The 22,777-nt window shown below is 41.8% G+C and overlaps 1 protein-coding gene across 2 annotated transcripts in view; it reads left to right on the plus strand.

The window, feature by feature from the left end:
• The first annotated feature begins 532 nt into the window (after positions 1-532).
• The window catches only part of SLC17A5 (solute carrier family 17 member 5), a 28,394-nt gene continuing 6,149 nt past the window's right edge, over positions 533-22,777 (plus strand). Inside the window, exons 1-9 of one of the 2 annotated variants that reach the window (XM_063124952.1) lie at positions 533-802; positions 8,754-8,950; positions 10,779-11,012; positions 13,448-13,535; positions 13,829-13,915; positions 14,621-14,739; positions 15,236-15,394; positions 17,446-17,578; positions 21,085-21,232. In XM_063124952.1, the coding sequence (XP_062981022.1) occupies positions 715-802; positions 8,754-8,950; positions 10,779-11,012; positions 13,448-13,535; positions 13,829-13,915; positions 14,621-14,739; positions 15,236-15,394; positions 17,446-17,578; positions 21,085-21,232 (1,253 nt within the window). In that variant the 5' untranslated portion in view covers positions 533-714. Of the gene's footprint in view, positions 803-7,340; positions 7,727-8,753; positions 8,951-10,778; positions 11,013-13,447; positions 13,536-13,828; positions 13,916-14,620; positions 14,740-15,235; positions 15,395-17,445; positions 17,579-21,084; positions 21,233-22,777 lie in introns of those variants that run through there. The other variant, XM_063124953.1, reaches the window with a different exon arrangement.

The following is a 22,777-nucleotide window of genomic DNA, read 5'->3' on the forward strand; positions in this document are numbered from 1 at the left end:
GTGTTATTTCCTGCTTTTCATTCCACATTCATAATTTGAAAGCGCTCCAGTCCATAAAGCACTGTTATGCCGGTTTAGCCACATTGGCTTCAAGTCACGAGGGAAGCAGCCCAGAGCATATTTGTTGTTGGACGCCATATAGATTTAATCAATCAACCAAACCGACGGCGCTGTGTTTAGATAAGGCAGGAAATCGCGGTGTCTGGGTAGAATTTATCCTAGTCAGAAGACTTTAGCAAAATGGTATAGCCAGTTTGAAAAGGGAGCCGGAGGTTTTCTGCAGTCTGCAAAGTCGCCATGGCTTTTTAATAATAAGCCCATTCGTCCTTCTTTATCTTTCCTTAACCCGACAGCAGAATACCTGGCCTGAGATAAGTCAGTGCTGCTGGAAGAAATCCTGTGGACAACTCTGCAGGGACGCCGGGAAGAGGCTTCCACCGGTTGCACTCGGGAGCGAGATTCACAGCCCCGCTCCCTTTCCTCCAACAACCAATCCTCCGCAAGGCTGGTGCCAGTATCCAAGATGGCCGGGAAAGCGAGCGAGCTCTGCGAGTGATGAGCAGCTGAATCCCGGCAGTGGCCACATTTCCGCCCGGCTGTCAGTCACGTGCCTGCTTGCTTCTTGCTGACCCTTGCGCTAAACTAAGGCGAGCCGCCGGGTGGGTTCCTGTGGGGGCCTCGAGTCCAGAGCCTGCCCGTACCCTGAAGGCTGACATGCAGACCCCGGAGCCGGAAGAGGCCGAAGAAGAAGAGGACTGTACTCCGCTTCTAGTGCGAGCGTCGCAGCCTATCGGCAAGCCGGGTGAGAGTAGCTGCTTAAGGAATCTCTCGTCTCTACTCCCAACTTGAGCCCCTCTTCCGACTCCCAACTTCACCAACCGTGCCCCTTCCTCTGGGGCCGTCATCCGCCTCCAGGATCTTGTGGAGCACCCTTCCCTAACCTAGTGGCTTCCAGGTATGTTGGATCACAGTCTCTATCATCCACAGCTAGCATGTTGGCTGGGAATGGTGGGATCTGTAGTACAACACATCTGAAGTGCGCTGGGTTGGGCGAGGCTGTTATGGAGACATCTTATCTTGTGGCCGGGGTGTCTAACAGCCTCCTCTTGTGCACAACGGTGCAGCTAGAGATAGATCTTAGCGGTAAAGTCCAGTGGTCCACAGCCCAGGGGAGGGCAAATGACCCCCAGGTGCTGAGGGCAGTAGGGCAGCAGAAGCAAACTCACATTTCATTCCTGCAGTTGTTATTGTGTTTGTGTCTTATTTAAGTGAGTTTGAAATGTGAATCTACACATGCTCAGAATGTTTTTTCTTAATCACGGTTGGCAAATAGCATTGTTGTTGCAGTCGTTCTAACATATCAAGGATGTAGAAGAAGTTGTAAAGTATGGAATGGCAATTGTGTGTATGTGTGCGGTGGAGGGGGAGAAGAGAAATGTTTCTTATGTGCTTCACAACTAAAGTAACACGTATGGCAATCTAAAGCATCCCCTCCACCTCCCTGGGCATAAAATCATTAAGTCCAGGGACTACCTAGCTGCATCACTGCTTATGCATATTGAGTAGTAACCAGGAGCACCACATTATGAGTGTTTATTCAGAAGTAAGCTCCATTTAGTTCAGTGAGGCTTACTCCCAAGTCCTTATCTAGGATTGCAACCTTCCTGAGCGTCATCCAAGTTATGTGGTGATAAACTTCCGGGGGGGGGGGGGGGAGTAGCCATGTAAGTCTATGTGACAGCAAACCCAACAAGGAGTCTTGTAATACCTTAAAGACTTAAGATTAATTGAAGCATAAGCTTTCATGGGTTACATTCCATTTTATCAAAGATGTGAAGGGTTATCTGTAGATGTTGGGGAAGGGGGGATGGATTGTAAACAGTAGGGCCAAATGTCTATGAAAAGTTAGAAGTATATTTATTATTATTATTTTATTTAGAATATTTATATACCGCTCCTCATTGAAAAATTTCGGAGCGGTGTACAAGGTAAAATGAAAAAAATAGAATAAAACAGTTAAAACAAATTTTAAAAAGAAGCAAAAACAGAAATCCAAGGCTGCATGTTAAAGAAAGGCTTCTTGGAATAAAGATGCTTTCAGGAGGCGCCGAAAGGAGTACAAGGTTGGCGCCTACCTGACCTCCAGAGGCAGGGAATTCCACAGGAGGGGCACCACCACGCTGAAGGCTCTTCCCCTGGTGGATTCCAATTGGAGGATGGATCTGTGTGGAACCACCAGGAGCAGGCCCTCGGATGACCTCAGTGACCGGGCAGGTTGGTAAAGGAGAAGGCGCTTTCTCAGGTATCCTGGTCCCAAGTTGTTTAGGGCTTTGTACACAAGTACAAGAACCTTAAACCTGGCCCGGTAGCGAATAGGCAGCCAGTGCAGTTCCCTCAGCAGAGGAGTTACATGCTGGAAAGGGGCAGCTCCAGACAACAGCTGAGAAGTATAGTCCAACACTTTAGTCTGACTGTCGGAAATGGTCACTGTGCTTATCTTGTATACATTAGTTTTGCATAGAAGTATCACAAGTTGTATCTTTTGAATTTCATGACCTTTTGGGCCCATTGGTTACAATGTTTCATCCATACCTGTATGTCAGTGCCAACTGAAAATATCACCTAATGCATCTGACGTAAACATAAGAACTTGCCTTATACCAGACTATTTGACCATCTAGCTCAGTATTGTCTAAACTATTTGGTTCCAGATGGGTGGTTCCTTGCACTAATAATCATTATCACAGTAAGCTACAAGGAAAACTGCAATTATTTCCCCACACTATCAGGGATATTGCACTTTTTCTATATGGCCATCTCTCTATGTTCCATCTATACCAACAGGTGAGGCATACCTATTCCAGGATACTTGAGCTTAGCATACATTGTGTATAATCTTTACGTTGGGAGCCATTTTCTCACCCCATTCAGTTTTTTGTAATCAGTCATTTAATTAGCACTAAAACACTCTTCTGCCTTTTTTTAAAAGAGTGAAATACCACTTAAATTAAATTGTTATATAGTGCTATTTTTTAATTTTTAATTTTACAAAAAGGATGTGGAAGAATCTTTATAGTCACTACCATTTTAGGCAGGTAATCTATTGCAGTGACTAAAGAGATTTATATAAAAAATATACATAAAATTAGCATTATAGCACTATAACCACCTTTCTTTTAAGATTAAACGGGGTGATAAAATGACATCCAACGTATAGGTTGTATGTGAATATGTGTGTTGTGAGAGATTCACCTGCCCAAAACATCACTGCCAACATCAAAGCTTCGCCAACTTAAAAAGATGGGAGAGTAGCATAGTACTAAGAGCGTCTGCCTCTGTGGAGATTGTGCTACTCTTCCATTCTTCTGGGGGGGGAAAGTCGAACTCCTTGCAAAAAAAGGACAGAGGACCTAAAGGGAAAATACAGGATGACAATGATTGGATGCCCTGTGTGTGGGTGCCCTGTAAAAAGAGGGGAAAGTAAAGGTTGGCAATTTCCCACTAAATGCCTTGTATAGAAGTACCCTCTGACTGGCTGCAGCTCTTCCGGGTCTTGTTCACAAAAGCTCATGCCCTGTTGTTGTTGTTGTTTAGTGTTTATTGTGGTTAGGTGTATTTTAAAAAAAAGTGGACAAGACTGCATGCTTATGAAATATACTTTCTAGGAAGTAGGTCCCGTTGAAGTCAGTGGATCTTTGTTTTGAATAAGCATGTTTAAAGTAATATGATATGTGTGTGGGGGGGGGGGTACACTCATAAGATGCTGTGTTGGACTGTCACTAATGAGTTTTTTTAAAAAATGTCCTTTTAAGCCAAAGATGCATCAGATAACCCCGCTAAATAAAACAATGGCCACCATACTTTGCAGACCTCAGAGTTATGCAGAATGGGTGAGAAGTTCCAAAGAATCATGCAGCCAGTGAGCTCAAGAAGCTTAGCCCTGTTTTTCTCTAACATCAGTCCCTCATGCTGTATGATAAACTTCTTTTGAAACTGAGGGGGGTTTCAAAAGTTGTTTGTGATAAGTCGTCGACAAAGATCACATGTTCAAACAAAAGAGTTAAAAAATGACTAGGCTAATGCAAGAGCCTTAAATGAGCCTAAGAAGCTCTTTGCATCCCAGTCAATAATTTACCTCACAATTTGTCTAGCTGCAGCATTTCCAGGTCTAATCTTAAGGGTTTGAATATTTGCAGAGAATTTAATATATTGCAAGTTTGAAAGCCAAAATTTTGTCACCCAGAAATGCCAAATTATGCAATTGATTATGTGTAGGGGAGAAATGCAAACTACACAAGCCATGAACATTCTTGCTCTATCGTAATAGATACAATCACAGTATCAGCAGATTAAATACTGTGCCCAATTGCAAAATAGTGCAATAATAGAGAAGATGAAGAAATTCTCAAGGGAGTACAAGCATTTGATGAGGGCCAAGAAAGAGAGCTACAAATAGTTCAAATGTATTTGTCATCACAATCTTATATATGTCTACTCAGAACTCCGTCCCATTGAATTCAATGGGGCTTACTCCTAGGAGAGTTGATATAGGATTGCAGCAGTGCTATGCCAATTTACTTGGAAGTTAATCCCACAGAATTCAGTGGAACTGACTTTTGATATACATGCCTCCATGAATGATGGGGGTGGGGAACTATTATAAGTGATGTGGCACTTTCATAATCTAAGAAGAGAGGAGGTGATCCCTGAAAAGTCAGACCAAGTTCCTGATACAAGGAAATGTGATTTAAAAAAAATTACTTCACAATAGCCTGTTCAGACAACACCATTAACCATGCCGATTAACCACAAAACGGTTAGCAGAATGGTTAGCTGTGGCTAACGGTGTCATCTGACATGCATTTTCCCTTACCATGCACACCTGTTAACCACATTGTGGTCAGCCTCACTAACCAGGTTATGCAGCATGGTTAGCAGCAGAAAAATTGGCTAAAGCTGTCATCTGGCACACACCTGTGGTTAACAGGGCAAAATGATAGAGGTATTAGTATAGAGCAGCCTAACCTGCTCAGGCCACTCTATCGCTGCTCCGGACTCCTCCACTGCCGACCCTCTCAAAATGGCTGATGCCATCAGCCAGAGCTGGGTGACCCTCTCAAAATGGCTGTGGGAGTGGAATGGCGCTGGTGTGCTGTTGGGAGGAAAAGTAGACTCTACACAACTCCTGCATTTGAAACAACAGCGGATCATACTTACTGCAATGCACTCAGATGGTGAGGCAGAAAGCACAGGAATTGCTCACCGAATGGGCCAAGGTATGTAAGATTGCTGCCTGCACTAAAATGATGGGTGCAACTGCCAGAGCTCTTAGCGCTAGGGCTGCTGGGATACGGGGTGGATCATTTTGAGGACTCAGGTGCTCAACTAACTGGTATGTGGTTAGCGTGTGGTCAAGGAAAACTTAACCACAAAAGGGTTAACTGTGTCGTCTACTAGTATTCCTCATGTGGTTAGTGTTACCCACAAATGAACATGGTTAAGCTAACCACAAAGCCCAGAGTATCATCTGAACGGGTCCTATAAGGTGAAGTAAACATTTTAACAGACAAATCAAAGGGAGATTATATACCAAGGCTGCTGTGATAACAGCTGCAAGATGATATGTAACTGCTTGTCTAAACTGCATTCTTACAGCCCCAAAAACAACAACTGTTCACTGCTCACCTAAAATTAAGTAAAGTTGGGGCCAATCTCTCCTCTCTAAGGAGGAAATTCTACAATCTGAGTAATGCCACAGAGAAGGCACTATTCTGTATTCATTCCAATGTAGCCTCTCTTGGTGATGGGACACACAAGAAGTCTTTTGAAGAAAGTTGTAAATTATAAGCAGGTTCATATGGGCGGAGGTAATATTTCAGACATCCTGTTACCATACTGTTTGAAAAGGCATTCTCCCTTCTCTCACACACAGCAGGAACACCTGGTATGACAATGTGCTTTAACAAAGAAACAAAGCTTGTATGATGCTTGCTTCTAAAATAATTACAGAAACTTGTGCAAGTGTAGTTGATTAATCAGTTAATCAACTAAAACCTGTATTAAATTGAATGATTGAGTTGTGGTGCTAGTCATAAACTGCTTGCTTTATTTTTGAGCTCCTAGAGGTATCTCAGTGGCTGCTATTTGTTGGACTTTGGTCTGATCAAACAGAACTGTAGTTAACCCTTTTGGTCTGTTGTCTCTGTCCATTCTACGTGGCACAAAAATAATTTTTAAAACATGTATTTTCTGCAATTGCTCACCGTTGTGGCATAAGGCTTGCACGTCCACAAAAATCTCCCTGCTAATGCACCTTTTTATTATTTAAAAAATAGTCTATTTGACAGTGACCTGTTCTGACGACATGCTAAGCCACAGTGGTTAAACATTTTGAGCTAAACATTATAGTGTAATGTGTTATGTGAACCATGACTTAACATACCATGTGAACCATTCCTAACCATGGTAGCTACATAATGATGATTTAAACATGCTCACTAACCATTTGCTGCAACAGTGTTAGCGGCTTGTCCATGGCTTAGCGTGTTGTCTGAACAGGTCCAGTGACAGATAAACCAACAAAGTGATGTCAAAGCTATCCTTATTTTTAGTTTTAAAAACCCCATTCTTGTAAGGACTTCACACCTTCATTTGTAGCTCCAGCGTAATGGTTCTTACCTAGCCTTCTGTAAAGTAGGAGTTTAAAAGTCGCAACTTAAAGTAGCAGTGCTGTCTTGTTCCTTCAGAGCAAATGGCTAATAATTTTGTAATGTGTTTGCAACATTTTGTGTGTGTGTGTGTGTTTTAATTTGGGAGATAAATGCTTTTTCTCCTGCTCACAGTTGCTGGCAGTTTTAACTTCCCCATTTTTGATAGTAAAAATCAAATTGACAGAGCTCAATCATCGCATTTAGAAGACTCGTACACATTCTGGAGTGTTTATCTTTAGACCTTCTTTTAAAGGGTGTAGGGTTACAGCAGCACAGCTATTCCCCCTCACCCCTAAAACAAACAAAGGCAGCTGCAAGGTATTCCCTGGTTTTCCCCCTCACATAGCCCTGGAAGACTTATCAACATGATTTTTACCCCCTGCACCAAGTGGTAAACCAGCACTATAACCTGAGAAAAGCATATAAGGACATGAATTTATTTGATAGCAAATATTTTTTAAAAAAAGTAGAAAATCTAATGGAGATGAGTGGGATATAGAACTTTCTTCTTAGCCTTTTAAGGATGTGGGATGAAGGGGTGTTTCCTCAAAGCATTATGGGATGACCTGAAGGGGGAGGTTGCTAAGAAAAGAAAAGCTGTACAACAGGATATTCCACCTGTAACAGCAGAGGTGGGTCGGAAAGGAAGCTCAAAGAAGCGGTTTATGAAAACAACACCGGGCTAAGGTGGTGTCACTGACGCATGGCAGGACATTATAGACACTAATGAGGGGGCTCACCTGCTATTTAAAATTTGCTCCTAAAATGCCAAAGTATTAAACATACAGAATATCCCACATCTAGTTTAGGCTATGCCTCGTCGACATTAGACCAGACCTCATTTGCAAGAATAAATATACAGAGTAGCTTCCTCAAACCGAGAATATTGCAAGAACTTTCCGTTCAGATCTTAGGAACATTTTGTTGATCTCGTACAACTGTTATTAGGAGATTCTATAACATGTCTTTGAAAACAAGGTTGGTTGTAAAAGCCGATGCTTCTGGAGATGTTAAAGGTAAGGAATTCATATTGTTTTGTTTTGTGGAAATGAAACTGAGTGATGTGTTATTGTTATGGATTATGTTATGTGGATTATGTATATGAGTAACAGAGAAATTTATCAGTCTTTACCAAAGTATAATCATAAAACAAAGGAAATAGTTTTTGTTTTGTCTTTTAAATGATTAAAGTGAGATATGAATCAACACGTTATGGTTTATTTGCTAATCATGATTGCAAAATATGTTAAAGCATGTAAGTTTGAAATGGCCTAAGCAAATTGCACCTATTTTTTTATATAGATCCTGAATTGTAATATCTAATACACAATTCCTAATCACGTTTATTCAGAATGCATTTCTTTGTGACTTTAACTTTAAATCATGGATGAGTGTTTTGTGTAAACTAGGTTGTACAACTGAACAGGGGAATTGGTGTAATGTTGGTTAATAGATGAGAAAAATAAGCTGGGATTGTATATGAAGAGGGTCTTTATATCTGAGTAGATACATAGAGGAAAAGGCGTTCCATCAAGTATCCAGGTCCTAAGTCATGTAGAGTATTATATGTCAGCACAAGAACCTTGAACTTGGCTTGGCTTATTGACAGCTAATGGAACTCCTTCAGAACTGGTGTAATATGGAGGATGTCCCACTCAGCAGTCTAGCAACAGCATTTTGAACTCGCTGATTCCCCCCCCCCCCAGCTGACACATGGGCAAAGGGCTCTTTAATCTCCTCTCTGGCAGAGCTGTCCCCTTTATTGTCAATCTTAGCTGTTCACTTCCATGCACACAGTAAAAGAAAAGGTAGTGAACAGCTGGTTTGAAGAGATGAGCTTTGCTATTATTCATACTAAGGGAAAGAGGATTAAAGAGTCCTTTGCTAGTATCTTGGCTCATGTGGAATTGAGTTAGTGGGCAGAGCTAATGTTGTCCCTTCAACACTTGTTCAGGTAAAAATAAGTTGCTGACCAGGGCTATAAAGACTGAGGTAGTGGTTTTAACACTTTATTATATGTCTGCCTCTTTGTTTTCCTTTCAGTGCCAATATGCTGCTCAGCTCGCCTCAGTTTAGCACTCTGGGCCTTCTTTGGATTCTTTCTCTTATACGCACTCCGTGTGAATTTAAGCGTTGCTCTAGTGGACATGGTAGAATCAAATGCAAGCTTGACCAAAAACACAACTTCAGATATATGCCCAGAACATTCTTCCACTCCCATTGTTCTTCGTAACACTACAGTAAGTTTTACAAGATCCTTTTTTTTTAATGAGCTATCTTTAAAAAATAATAACTCAAAAACATTCTGCCAAGGATGTTGTTGAAGAGTCTGTACAGGAACAGGAGGCTTGGGATAATTCCTGTTATAGCGTTTCTGCAAGGGTGCTACTCTCTGAGTGTTAGCTGTCCTCCCTCAACAGGAAGTTATAAATATAAGTTGAGAAGGAAAATTCATCACACAGTTCCTTTACAATAGGGGGATATTTGGGGATGGCAGCTGGGAGAGGGAAGATCTAGGTCTCCCCACCCCAACACTGCACACACGCACACCCCAAAAAAGCACCCTCCCCTGCTGCAATCTGGCATTTATTTATATATAAAACCCATTGATTCCAGTGGTGGCATTTAAAAAGCCTAATTAAAGCAAGAGGCACATGGAGGGGGAGGGCTCAACACTGAATCCCCCCTCAAAAGGTTTGATTGCAGTAGAGGAGGGGAAGGGGGGGGGAAGGCAATCACATTGCGAAGCCAGTTGGCTAGCCCTGCCCACTTTGAGATGTGACTCCAGCCACTGCAAACATGTGACCCCCTGACATGCTTGCTTGGAACCGATTCTGTCCTTGGGCCGTAAAGGTCCCCCACTCTTGTTTTACAAGGCGGCTTTGTGAAGAATGAATAGATAGGGAATGCGGTGCCTCAGACAGGAGCCCTGCGTTTTCTGATGCTCATACTTCTCTCAAGAGGACTAGAAGTGGATGTATGCATTTCCTGGGGAATATTTAGAAATACACTTCGGCTGTAATCTATGTACACATACATGGGAATAATCCCCACTGAGTTGAGGGACTTGCTTCTGAGTAAACGTGCATAGAATTGCACTGCATATTGTGAAATTATCCATTTGGCTTTTAAGTACGGTTCTGACCATGGGAATATCTCTTAACCTTATTTCACATTATTGGTATTTTCAACTAGCCCTTGAAGTTCTACCTACCACAGAGTTAATGCACAGATCAACATTCTTAGTTTATCACCATCAAGCAATCAGAACTCTCTGACCGCTTCATTCTTGAAGGCAGGAGATTGTTAAAGAAAATTACATTCAGACCTCATTAAAAAAAACCTCTTTTTTTTTGCTTCCTCTTTTATTATTTTTAAAGGACTCTTTATCTTATTTTTACATCTCCTTCTCTTGTACGAACCCTTCCTCCTGCCAGAGCACAGTCCTGCCAGCTTGAGTAACTTTCCATAGTGCCTACTAACACTGTGCAAGCTTCGGACCTTGGATTTTAAAGTTTGTATCATGGAGGCCATTTTCTGGTGGATCTGCCATTTTATGACAGATCCACCATTTCTTCTCACAACCCTAGGGCCCCGTACAGCCTACAACTTCCAGCATGCAGTGCCTGGGAGGGCTGGACTTACCAGGGTCTGCTGCCATTGGCCACTCCCCAGAGCAATCACTGCTATCCCCTCGTGATCGCTGGCGTCCTCTCACGCAGTTGCTGGCTTGCCCACGCGATCCTCATGCGAGAGGACGCTGGCAATGGCAGCAGGGAGGGTGGCAATCATGCCAAGGAGCTGCCAGTGGGGCGATGACCCGTATAGCCTCTGCTCCTGGACCCCAGTAAGTGCAGCCCTCCCAGGCACTGCATGCTAGGAGTTGTAGGCTGTACACTGATCTTTTCCCTTCAGTTTTTCCTTGTATAATAAAATGGAGTATGTTGTATTTTTCTCCTTGAATAATATGACCAAGAATGTACAGAGAGTGTACAGTCCTTTGTTTTTGTTTTCCTTTATGATCCAGAAAAATAAAAGCAGTGCCTGTTCACTCTTGTCTTTTTTCAGGGGAAGAAGTACACCTGGGATGCTGATACCCAAGGCTGGATCCTTGGGTCCTTCTTCTATGGCTACATCATTACTCAGATTCCTGGTGGATATCTTGCACGCCAGTTTGGGGGAAAGCTGCTGCTGGGGTTTGGCATCTTGGGTACCGCAGTCTTCACCCTGTTCACACCTTTAGCAGCAGATTTAGGAGTTGGATTCCTCATAGCAGTCAGAGCTTTGGAAGGCCTGGGCGAGGTAACCTCTTTATTCTTTAATATGGGTTAATACGTTAGGAAGGCAGAGGAGTGGTACAAGCTGATGAACCCCTCTGCTGTGGCTTTATTTACTTAGGATGTTGATGCGGCCACATCAGTCTCTCTGTGTAGTCGTATTTATTTAGTTTTATTTCCATATATAAAATTCAAAGAGCCCCCATCGAATGAGGTGAGGTGGATGGCCAGTAAGGGGAGGGCCTTATTGGCCAGTTCAAAGAGCTTCTCCAGGTACCCCCATCCAATGAGGTGAGTGGGTGGCAAGTAAGGAGAGGGCCTTTTCAGTGGTGGCACCCTGGTTGTAGAATGTCCCCCCAAGAGAGGCTCGCCTGGCACTCGTATTATGGTTTTTTTGGTGGCAGGTGAAGACCTTATTTTCCCAGGAGCTTTAGCCCTTCAGTTTTAAAAATTTCTGTTCCACCGTTTTTAGTTCCTTGCACTGCTGCCTTTCATCTTGATTACTACTTTGGTTTATTCTGTTTTAAACTTAAGGTTTTCTATTATGTTTTACTACATTATTTTATTTTATGGTTTTAAACTTTGTCTTATAAACTGCCCAGAGTGCTTCGACTAATGGGCAGTATAGAAATGTAATAAATAAATAAAATTATATCCTACCTTTGTTCCATCATGTTGCTCAAGGTGGGTGTACATTGGGTTCCTAGGTGGACTCATTTCTAGGCACTGACCACACCAGACCCAGATCTCTTCAGTTTCTGCAAGGTGGATGAATAATGTTGCCATTGGGTCCTCATCTACTCAGGGTAGTGGATAGTGAGGTGTCCATGGAAATGGGAGTTGAAAGGTTTTCTTTTCTTCCAGTTTCTGTTCCAACCTTTAAAATTATATCTTCTTTTTTGCCATTGAGGGGGCAAGCATATTATAAAGACTGCATAAACTTCCATCTTAATGAGAAGTAGTTTATGAAGATCTGTGAGCAGATTAAAAAAAAGTGGGGTATGCCACCCCTGTGTAGACATAGAGCTGATAAGAGTGGAGGAAGTGGGAAATGGAGGGAGCATTTTGACAGCTAGTAAAACTTCAAAGTTATGAAAAATGTCAACTAAATAGTCACTACACAGTTGTGTATACTCGGTTCTAAAAATGAAATCAAAATGCTGTGCCTGAGCAATTGAAATTCTGCCCCAAGAGCAGCTGAATTCTCCAGCCTATATACCATAGCGAAGATTTGCATAACATATTCTACAATTTTTGTTCTATTTCTGCACTTGATTCTACTTCTGCTAGACAAAGACACCTCATAACATACTAAAGTACAAAATATTACTACATAAAATCGTAAGTAAAACTACACATCTAAAAATGAAATTGCAGCAGCAGCTAAAAACAATATTGGCAGAATAAAAGGGGTCATTCAAAAAGCTGACCAGAATGAAAAAAAGGCTTTAGGGTTCTTCTTAAAAACCAATGGAAAGAGCCCTCAACATACAGTATCTCCCTGCAAAGAACATTCTGAAGCAACAGGGCCGCTATAGAAAAGGCCCTGTCCCTGGTACTTGCCAGTCTAATAACTTTTGCTGAAGGAGCAGAAACAAGGCCTCAGAAGCCAATCACAAAGCTGGTTGAAATACGTGCAGGTAGTCCTTCAGATAAGCCAGTGTGGTGTAGCGGCTAAAGTGTTGAACTGGGTGTCAGGAGATCCGGGTTCTAGTCCCCACTCAGCCAAGGAAACCCACTGGGTGACTTTGGGCCAGTCACAGACTCTCAGCCCAACCTACCACACAGGGTGGTTGTTATAAGGATAAAATGGAGACAAGAAGGATTATGTACACCGCCTTAGGTTCCTTGGAGGAAAAAAAGTGGGATATAAATGCAATAATAAACAAATAAGCTGGTCCCATACTGTTTAGAGCTTTAAAAGTTAAAACCTTTGCAACCTTTAGAGGCCTGTCACCTTCACTTCCTTTAAACTTTGTTCCTGTACATATTTAATTCAAAATCCATGTAAAGGTTTGGGTTTTTTTAGGTTTTTAGTTTAAATTCAGGATTGTTTGTTTTTCACTTGCTCTGCCTTATGTAGAATGAGGCCCCCTCCCAGCTGCACTGCCTGAGTTTCTTAGCATATTGGCATTTAAAAATCCAAATGGAAGAAATTTACCACATTAAAATATTTTTGTTGCTGTCGCATAGCAGAAACCAAAAGTTCAGCATAATTGTTATGCCCACAAAGCATATTCAGCTGAAGAATTGAGGCAGGCAAGGAATTAGTTCTGCTTAATTGCCTCTGAGCTATGCACTTTGGTTGAGAAAATAGCTTCATAGTAATGCTGCCGGTGTTTTCTCAGGCTTTTATGTAAAGGAAAATGCTTCATTGAAGTAAACTGTTTATTTCAAGAAATGAAAGTCCATTTTGCTCTCCAAATATATGTACCATTATAACCAAAATCGCTTTTCCAGGGTGTAACCTTTCCTGCAATGCATGCCATGTGGTCTTCTTGGGCTCCTCCATTGGAACGCAGCAAACTTCTTAGTATTTCATATGCAGGTGAGATATCATAAAAATGCCCAAGTTTGGCCAATGAAGTTGTGGCTCTTGCCTCCCTGAATAGTGGTGTAGGAATTGGGAACAGGCCACAGAATTGTGCAGTCGCCCACTTCATACTTCTGTTGCTTCCCATAATCATGGCTCATTGTTTTGCATGCATTGCCTCTAACCATAGTTAACTCTCACTCAAGGGTATTCTTAACCCAGCATTTGAAATCCTTGACCTGACCAATCTCTGTACTACTAGGATATGTATTGGCAACATTTGTTTAAAACACACATTACATTTCTAGGTGCACAGCTAGGAACTGTTGTCTCTCTTCCGTTGTCTGGCTTGATCTGTTTTTACATGGACTGGATTTATGTATTCTACATATTTGGTAAGTATTCTCATTGTAAATACAATTCTGCTGAGTAAAGCTTTTTGTGTGTGTTTCTAGAGCACTTTGCACCTGATTATTACCACACACACACACACACACACACACACACACACACACACACACACACAAACACACACACATGCTTTTTAAGACCTTGCACAGCTGCTGCACCTGTCACACCCTTGGAGCTATTGATTGGGGACTCTTTTCCGTCAAGATAATCTATGCATCCTTGTCAAGGAATGTGATCTATGGAGATTTCCCAGTGAAAGGTCCTGTGAATGAGAAGGTTTCTGGGGGCGGGAGCGGTTTAACAGGCTATTTGTCATTTAATAAGGTCATTTTGTAAACTCTCTCTTGATTTAATTTTGGTTTGTGTTCATGTCCAGTATCTGTGTTTTCTTTAGCCAGCTTGAAGCTGACAGATCTAGGGGTTTATATGGTGAGGCTAATATTAAACTATGCTAATAGAACTTGTTTTGTGAATGATAGTATAGCAATTAGCACACATGGGTTCACACATTGCTGTGATCTGTGAATGTGTACACCTAGAAATTTTAGTTTTTAACCTTGTTTGGGGATGGTTGGATACTGTGTGCCTCTTGGGTGCCGGCGTGGACTATTTCTGTTTCTTAGTGGCAGTCTATTTTAATAGCTGTCTTTCCCTCAATTTAATGACATGCACTTTCCACTCACTTTAAGGTGCCTTAGGTGTGTTGTGGTTCCTCTTCTGGATATGGATGGTTAGTGATACACCAGAAACTCACAAGAGAATTTCCAATGCAGAAAAAGAGTACATTCTCTCTTCCCTTACAGATCAGGTAAGTAGTTTTGGCAAAGGCTTTGTGTGCTGCTATTGAAATACTGGGGCAACATACTTAATCCGTACATATTTAAAGAACAAGGGAATCCCTGTGAACAGCTTTTAATCGTAGTAAATTTTTACCAACCAAAAATAACACTCCGATGAAAAGGGGAAAGAGAACACCCAAAAGCTGAAACTCTAAAAAGCCATCATTCCCCTAATTGCTTTTCTTATTCATATTATTGTGAGTGCACATACCATGACAAACCTCATGTAAATTTGCATGCAAAAGTCAAGGGACTGAACTCACGGCCTGCTCATGGTCCCTTAACCATAGATGGAGGGATTTGCCATTCTGTTTGAACTGACACACACACACACACACCACCGCTGCCACTAATAGTGCAGGATAACAAGAACATGCCCTTTAGAAGCTAACTTCTTTGGATCTCATTTCTTAAAAACTCAAAAAGTTTTAGAATGCCTGTGTGGATTTCATCCCTTCTCTTTAGCTTTCTACCCAGAAGTCTGTGCCTTGGGAGGCCATGTTGACATCCCTTCCACTTTGGGCTATTGTTGTTGCACACTTCTCTTATAACTGGACTTTCTACACCCTCCTTACCCTGTTGCCTACATACATGAAGGAGATTCTGAGATTTGACGTGCAAGAGGTGAGATGTCCTATGTCTTTCAATTTTACAAATGTTTAACTTTCATCCCAAAGTGACCAGAAGCATATGCCTGGATTTCAAGAGGCCCTGATAGACATAATACTTGGACCAGGGTCACTCAGTTAGTGTCCTGAGTTGTGAATTTGATTACAAATGTCTGGCCCATGTCTGATTCTCTTACCCCAAGGGCATTCAGTATGTGGGCTTGAAAGCAGCTGAGTAATTGGAGATATGTGACCATCAAAGATATGTGAGAGTTTGTCAGAACAAAAATATCAAATTGTATTCTTGCCATTTGTCATAGGATTATAATTAAGGTCACTTCTTTATTGTTTTCCCTCGGAAATCCATTCTAGTGAGGGAACTGTAGGTTTTGGTTAGTCACTGTTTCCCTTGCTACTTATAAAATATTTCTGACTCTTGTGAATATTCCTGCCCTTTGGGTGCAATTTTCCAGAAGCCATGATCACAGTGATGGCTGCTGCAGGAAGTGTGCCTCTTAAATCTGACTGCTTTTTTTTTTAAAAAAAAGTGATGAACTATAAAAATCACTCCACGCACTGTCAAGTAGATGGCATTACGTTTTTCTTTTTAAATGTAATGTGTCACAGCTGTTCCCTGTTTACATTTTAAGGTGAATGGCTAAAATCTTTTCAAATCCAAAATTAATTTCCTAATTAAAAAGCATTTATTAAAATGTAGTCAAAACATCATTAGAAAATGCTGCCTATCCCAATTCCTTACCTTACTTATTCATTTCTTTTGAAAGTAAAAGATTGCAACCTAATGGGTGAGCCTCACTAATGTTGATTGGGAAGAATGTTCTTGCAATAAGATTTGTGCTTCACTTCCAAATGTTACCATATACATATTTTTTCCCAGAGAAATTACTTCCCCCCTTTTTTATTATACATTTAATGAGCTTGTTAAGAATGAATCCCTACAGCGAAACATATGTGCACTAGACTGTTCTTTTTCCAGGAGGATGAAAGACCAGCTATATCCTTTGCTCTTCGTTACTCTTCCTCCTGGAACATGTTGCTGCTGCTCTTTTCAGACTCACTCTGGTGTATTGTATAAAGCATCAAGCTGGTCTCCTTGATCATAAGTAGATTGGATGAGCAAGAGGGTCTTGTTTCAAGTGGGAGGCTGGCTCCTTCTCAGTGGGTCTGCCGATGAAAAACATTCCTCTTCAGCGAATGTGTGGATAGACATTGACTAGGTTCCAACCACACACTGCAGCCCAGCTCAGGAGTTGTGTCAGGCTAACTTGACGAGTGTAGGTTATGTGAGGGTTAAACCCTCACCCAACCCTAAAACAGACCATGGGTTATGCCCCACCACACGACAAACCTCAAGTGGAGGTTGCATATTCAAAATGGCAGCCCCACAGCAGTCTGTTGTGTCATATGAACAACCCCATTGTGTGTACAGAACATCAGTTATGTTGACAAATGCGGGCTCCACCGATGGATCTAGTTATGAATATTCCAACCCTTTGGATGCAATTTTCCAGAAGCCATAATTATGTAGATGGCTGCTTGCTCTTCACATGTACTGCTGGTGCACACTAGTTTTTCCACAAGGGCATGTACCTACGTGCATGATTATAAAGAAAAATCTCAGTAGCATTAACTGGCCTTTAAAAAGGCCTGTTTCCATTAGATTGATCTGAAATCAGTGTGCCGCAATTGACTCCATCAGAAGTAGGATCGCTCTTGATTAAATACATATATTTTGGGGTTCTCAACCCTTTTTTTATTGAATCTCCCAAAATCTGAAGGCAACTGTTTAAGTGGGCTACCACCCCCTCCTCGGTTAAAAAAAAAAACCTAAGCCAAGATGGGTAGTTGAATAAATAGTGTTAGCTTTCATTCCAGCCATAAACCAAGCAGATGTCCCTTAGCTTCTGTTGTTGACCTTCTAGTGTACCTCTGATCATAGGGGGAAAGCTGCAATCCAAAAGCTCTTTCAGTCTGTTCAAAACAGTTTTAAAATAATTGTCCTAGCCCCACCTGAGTCTTTCCTTCTGTTTTTCTTTCTCCCTACAGAATGGATTTTTATCTGCCGTGCCTTATTTTGGCTGCTGGATCTGTATAATTTTTTCTGGTCAAATTGCTGATTATTTACGGGAAAAGCAAAACATGTCTACTGTATGTGTGCGCAGAACATTTACTCTGATAGGTAAGGAAGGGAAAGTGCTTGATTTCAATTCTGTAGTTCAGTGAGCGCACAGGTAGTTTTTATTCTCACTTGTGCAATGCCATTAACCACTTTAGGCTGCAATACTAACACTCTTACCTGGAAATATGCCCTAATAAACTCAGTGGAGCTTACTTCTGAGTAGACATATGCTTCCTGTTTGAGTAGTTAAGCATTAAAATACATTCCCTCAATTTGAAATTATTTCCTGTTTTTAAAGAAACGTTGCATGTTTCCAAGTTATCTTTGTGTGCATATGTGTGCTTTGGGGTTTTTTTTATATCTCCTTGTTATTCCCAGTAGTAACAAGACCAGGCCTGCACAAGCTGGGTCTTGCCATGCCACATGCAGCTCACCAGCCATGTATGGTGTCCACAGGGGCTCAACATACCTCCTGGTTTTGCCGGAACTATAAAAAAGTGGGGTTGTCAAGCACTTGTTGGGCCACAATATGTGGCTTCTGGGCTTCATTCAACTTAGTGGGTCACAATTTTTCTAGGCCTGTAATACATCCATGGTATTCACCTTGTAAAGCCGGGTGGGCAACTTCTGGGGGTCAGCAGAGGGATGCAACCTGCTGTCAAAATTTCTGACGTTGCGAAAAATTGCTCCTGAATTATTCGCAGTGGCGTCAGCAAAAGCAACAGCAATTTTGCATAGGAGCAAGGTGCATGGGGAGCACATGCCTAGTTTTCAAGCAGAATTGTGCTTCAGGGAACTCTGTTTTGCTCGCAAACACGGCATACATACCTTTTTTCCTTGCAAAAATCACCACCTTTTTGCTGCCACTGTGGCAAGTTCAGCAGGAGTGTTGCCCCCCCCCACGAAAATAGCCAAGGGGGGGGGGGGGGTTATGTGGTCCATTTATTTCATTCCTTAAATTTCAGTGGGTCTACTCAAAGTAGGGCTATCACTGGATACAACCCTGTTTATATTATGATAAGGGAGTGAAGGGCAACCTTCATCAAAGGACAGAAGGGGCAAAACGCACATTGAAGAAATACTGACTGAAATATCAGCTAGATGCAGTCCAGTGGGTACAACCCATTATCTTGATATGAACAAGATGTGTTAGGCATTTGCTCAGTTCTGGCGATATATTAACAAACAAAATTACAACAGGGGTATTGGTTTTTAATGAGCATCTCCAGCTTGGACTTTGTCATAAATCAAGTGGTACAAACATGAATCTCCAAATTGAATGTTATAATGTGTTTCGTACACTAGGTGGCAATGGACTCCAGAACAGTGTAGAACTCAACAGTTGTTCTAATTGAATGCTCAGTTCTTATCAGAAGAAAATAAAAATACTACTACTAATAAGCAATGCATAACAAAGTATCTCAAAGAAAATGGAAAAGAATAGAATTCCTAATTAGCTTAAAACTGTATACAAAACTAATTGCTTCTTTTCATTTATTTCATTTCTATACTGCCCAATAGCCAAAGCTCTCTGCACAATTCACAGGGTTCCCCCCCCCCACTTAGGCTGCAATCTTGTGCACAGTTACTTGGGAATTAGTCCCATTGAAATTCTGAGCAAGCGTGCATAGGATCCTGCTGCACACTTTGTAACACTATGATAGCACAAAGCCGTTACAGTCATGTACGAGGCAGCCCAGACAATACAATGGCTTTGTGTTATTCCAGTGCATTCTATTTGCTTATTAGTGTTTTATGTTTGATGCATTTTGTAGGTGTTGTAAATTTCTATAGTTTTTAGTCTGACATTTTTATCTGTTGTGTTTTATATATGGTGTTGCAATGGCTTGTGGCTGATGCACATAACATTTCTACTCTGTTCTGGAAAGTCGTGTGATAGATTCCAACCTTTTAGTAGCCCTAATCAAGGGTTCAGAATTGTAGTACACACAAGCCACGCCCCCCCCTTCTACCACCACTTCTGTCACCCTCTACACAGGGATGGTGACTCTCTGAAGCAGAACCTCTCGTCTATCCATGGAGACTCTCCATGTGATTTAGAAACCTGAATTTCCAGACAGAGGAGGCTCTCTGCTTCAGAAAGTTGCCTTCCATTTGTAGAGGGGGGTGCAGGGCCAGCAAGCTCCCCCTCCTCACCTGTTTACTGTACTCTGATTTTGAAGGCCTGTCTAGGACTAATATCAGGGACCAATTGACCCTAGAATCATAGAATAGTAGAGTTGGAAGGGGCTTATAAGGCCACTGAGTCCAACCACCTGCTGAATGCATGAATCCCACCTTAAAGCATCCCTGACAGAAGGCCTCTAGTGTGGGAGCGCCTACAACCTCCCTAGATCATTGGTTCCATTGATGTACTGCTCTAACAGGCGGGAAGTTTTTTGTGATGTCCAGCCAGAATCTGGCTTCCTGTAACTTGAGCCCATTATTCCGTGTCCTGCACTCTGGGATGATTGAGAAGAGATCCTGGCCCTCCTGTGTGACAACGTTTCAAGTATTTGAAGAGTGCTATCATGTCTCCCCTCAATCTTCTCTTCTCCAAGCTAAATATGCCCAGTTCTTTCAGTCTTTCCTCATAGGGCTTTGTTTCCAGACCCCTAATCATCCTCGTTGCCCTTCTCTGGTGGCTCTGCACAGATACGAAGGGATTGAATGCATGCCTTGGTTCAGCATGTTCTGTTTCCCCAAGAACCCCACATATCTTGAAATGATCCCATATTAATCCATATGAACACATGAAGCTGCCTTACTTTGTCCCAGTCCATTGGTCTATCTAGCCCACTATGGTCTACTCAGCCTGACAGCAGCATATCACAGTCTCAGGCTGCAGATATATCCTTTCCATTGGAGATGGCAGAGATGGAATCTTTCCTTTGCAGCGCACAGGGCTCTGCCACTGTGACAACAGGAACTCTTTTAACACCAGCCTTCCCTCAACCTGTTGCCCACCAGATGTGTTGGACTGGAACTCCCATTATTGTACATGCTGGCTGGGGATAATGGGAGTTGTAGTACAACACATCCGGACAGTAACAGGTTGGGGATGGCTGTCGTGTACCATTGCAAATAACTTGCATCCTTGTGGGCCTTGAAAGATGCCCATGCTGCTCCTTTTCTTGCGTCCCACAGTACCGCCAGCTTTCTTCACACTTCCTGCAATCCCTGACTGCTTCTGAGCCTCCAGGTGTTTGGCTAAGACAGAGCTTGAAATCAGCTCCTTATGTTTGGTTAGGATAGAAGGACAAATATGTGCCCCGTCCTGTGAATTCTGAGGTGTATGGACTTGTATTCTGTTTCCTTCACGGTCATGTTATGGCAGGGCCTTAATCCCTGGCCACTCAAGTTTCCTTTGCCCAGCGATCAGCAAGGAGTTTGCCACAGAGCACCCCTGTATGTGTAGATCAAGAGCTGAGAACCGCTACATACATACATACATACATACATATATATATATTAAAGCAAGGTAAGTTATACTGCAATAGTTCGCAAGGAATAAATAAAAAATTGAATTTCTATGAGGATAATATTTCTGATTTGTTTTAATTAAGGAATGATTGGACCTGCAGTTTTCCTTGTAGCAGCCGGATATATAGGCTGCAATTATCAACTGGCTGTCGCATTTGTAACCATATCAACAACGTTGGGTGGATTCTCTACATCTGGATACAGCATCAACCACCTGGATATTGCACCTTCGTACGTTGTTGTTTAAACTTATTAAATGTTGATTAAGCTTTCCTGAAAATATTAATCTAGATAATTTGACTTTAATGTGTGAAGTCGAACAGAATTTGATGAAGAAGAGCCATGAATGTGCTTTTGAAAGGCTAGTTTAGGGCTGCAATCCACATAATGCCATTTGTATTCAATACTTGCATGTTGATTGCTGTTTTGCTTTGGTCACCAGAATAAGGCATCGTTTATTCCAACATTGTAGCACAACGTCCAGAGAATCACTTGGTCTAAAGACATTTGTTGCAGAAGTGAACTAAAAGAGTACAAGAAACAAGGAGAGAGAGAGAGTGAGTGAGTGAGTGATTTACAGTTTTAGGAACGTTCAACCAAGTAAGGAAAGAGCAGAGCCACCCCAGGTCTTGGGGGGCCCTCGGGCAAAAAACCCTCTGTGGGCCTCCCATCTCCTCACTATAGTTGCCACCTCCTGCTGCTGCTCTCCTTCAACACTACTGCTACACGCTCTCTTCTTAGGAAGACAGCCAGGAACCGATCAGGGCAGTGGAGGCTGGTGGCTCATACGTCAGTGGGGCAGGGAATCCATTCCGGGATTCAGTCAGAACTCTAAAGGTGCTATGCATAGTGTCATTCAATTCCTTATAGCCAGTCCTCCAGCTGTTCCTGTGTGCATCTCACTTTTTCTTCATGTTTGAGGTTCTATTTCACTTTCTGAGGAAACTTACTGGTTATTCAGAAGACTATATACTTTAGATTAATTAAATATTCCTCTACAATAATTGCAAGTGTGTCGTAAAGTAGCGCCCATGCAGAAATTGGGAGTTACATATTTAAATTATGTGAGTATCTGTAGTCCATTCTTTGGATTTTCCCCATGCTATGGGTCAATTACTATAATATAGTAGGAGATAGATAGATAATTTGTCCTATATATTTTTTGTCCTTTATAACTCACACCTTAAATGTTCAGTATATAAACCTACTGCTATATATCTGCATTTTTCTTCAAGCATTGATTTGAATTAGTTCAGAACCTTTACTGTCACTGAAGACCATACTGAAAGAGCTCCGTGGACTATTTTCTCTGCAACTTTTGTCACTTGTACAGTCTTACCTGTACACCTTTATGTGAAAATTTAAGGCCCACTGTACTTGATGGGGCTTACTGTCACAGATATGTGCATAGTTTTGTAGCCTTAGCTTGCAAATCAGTCTTAAATACTTAACTGTATAAGTATGAGGCTTTTATTGTGCAGTCGCCTTGCCTCCTTCACAGAATTTTATGGGGGATCTAGATTTATTTATTTATTTAATTACGTTTATATACCGCCCCACAGCCGAAGCTCTCTGGGCGGTTTACAACAATTAAAAATAGTAAACATTAAAAGTATACAAAAACATAAAAACAGTATAAAAACAACAGTATCCCTTTAAAAACAACAATTCTGGGGTCCATTAAAGCAAATTGAAGATGACGGCATCTTCAATTTGCAATCCTCCCACGTGTTCTGACCATTTGTTCTGTCCTTTCCTTTACCACAGAAGATCCAT

Source organism: Elgaria multicarinata, chromosome 4 (assembly GCF_023053635.1).
Source record: "Elgaria multicarinata webbii isolate HBS135686 ecotype San Diego chromosome 4, rElgMul1.1.pri, whole genome shotgun sequence".
NCBI classification, from domain to species: domain Eukaryota; kingdom Metazoa; phylum Chordata; class Lepidosauria; order Squamata; family Anguidae; genus Elgaria; species Elgaria multicarinata.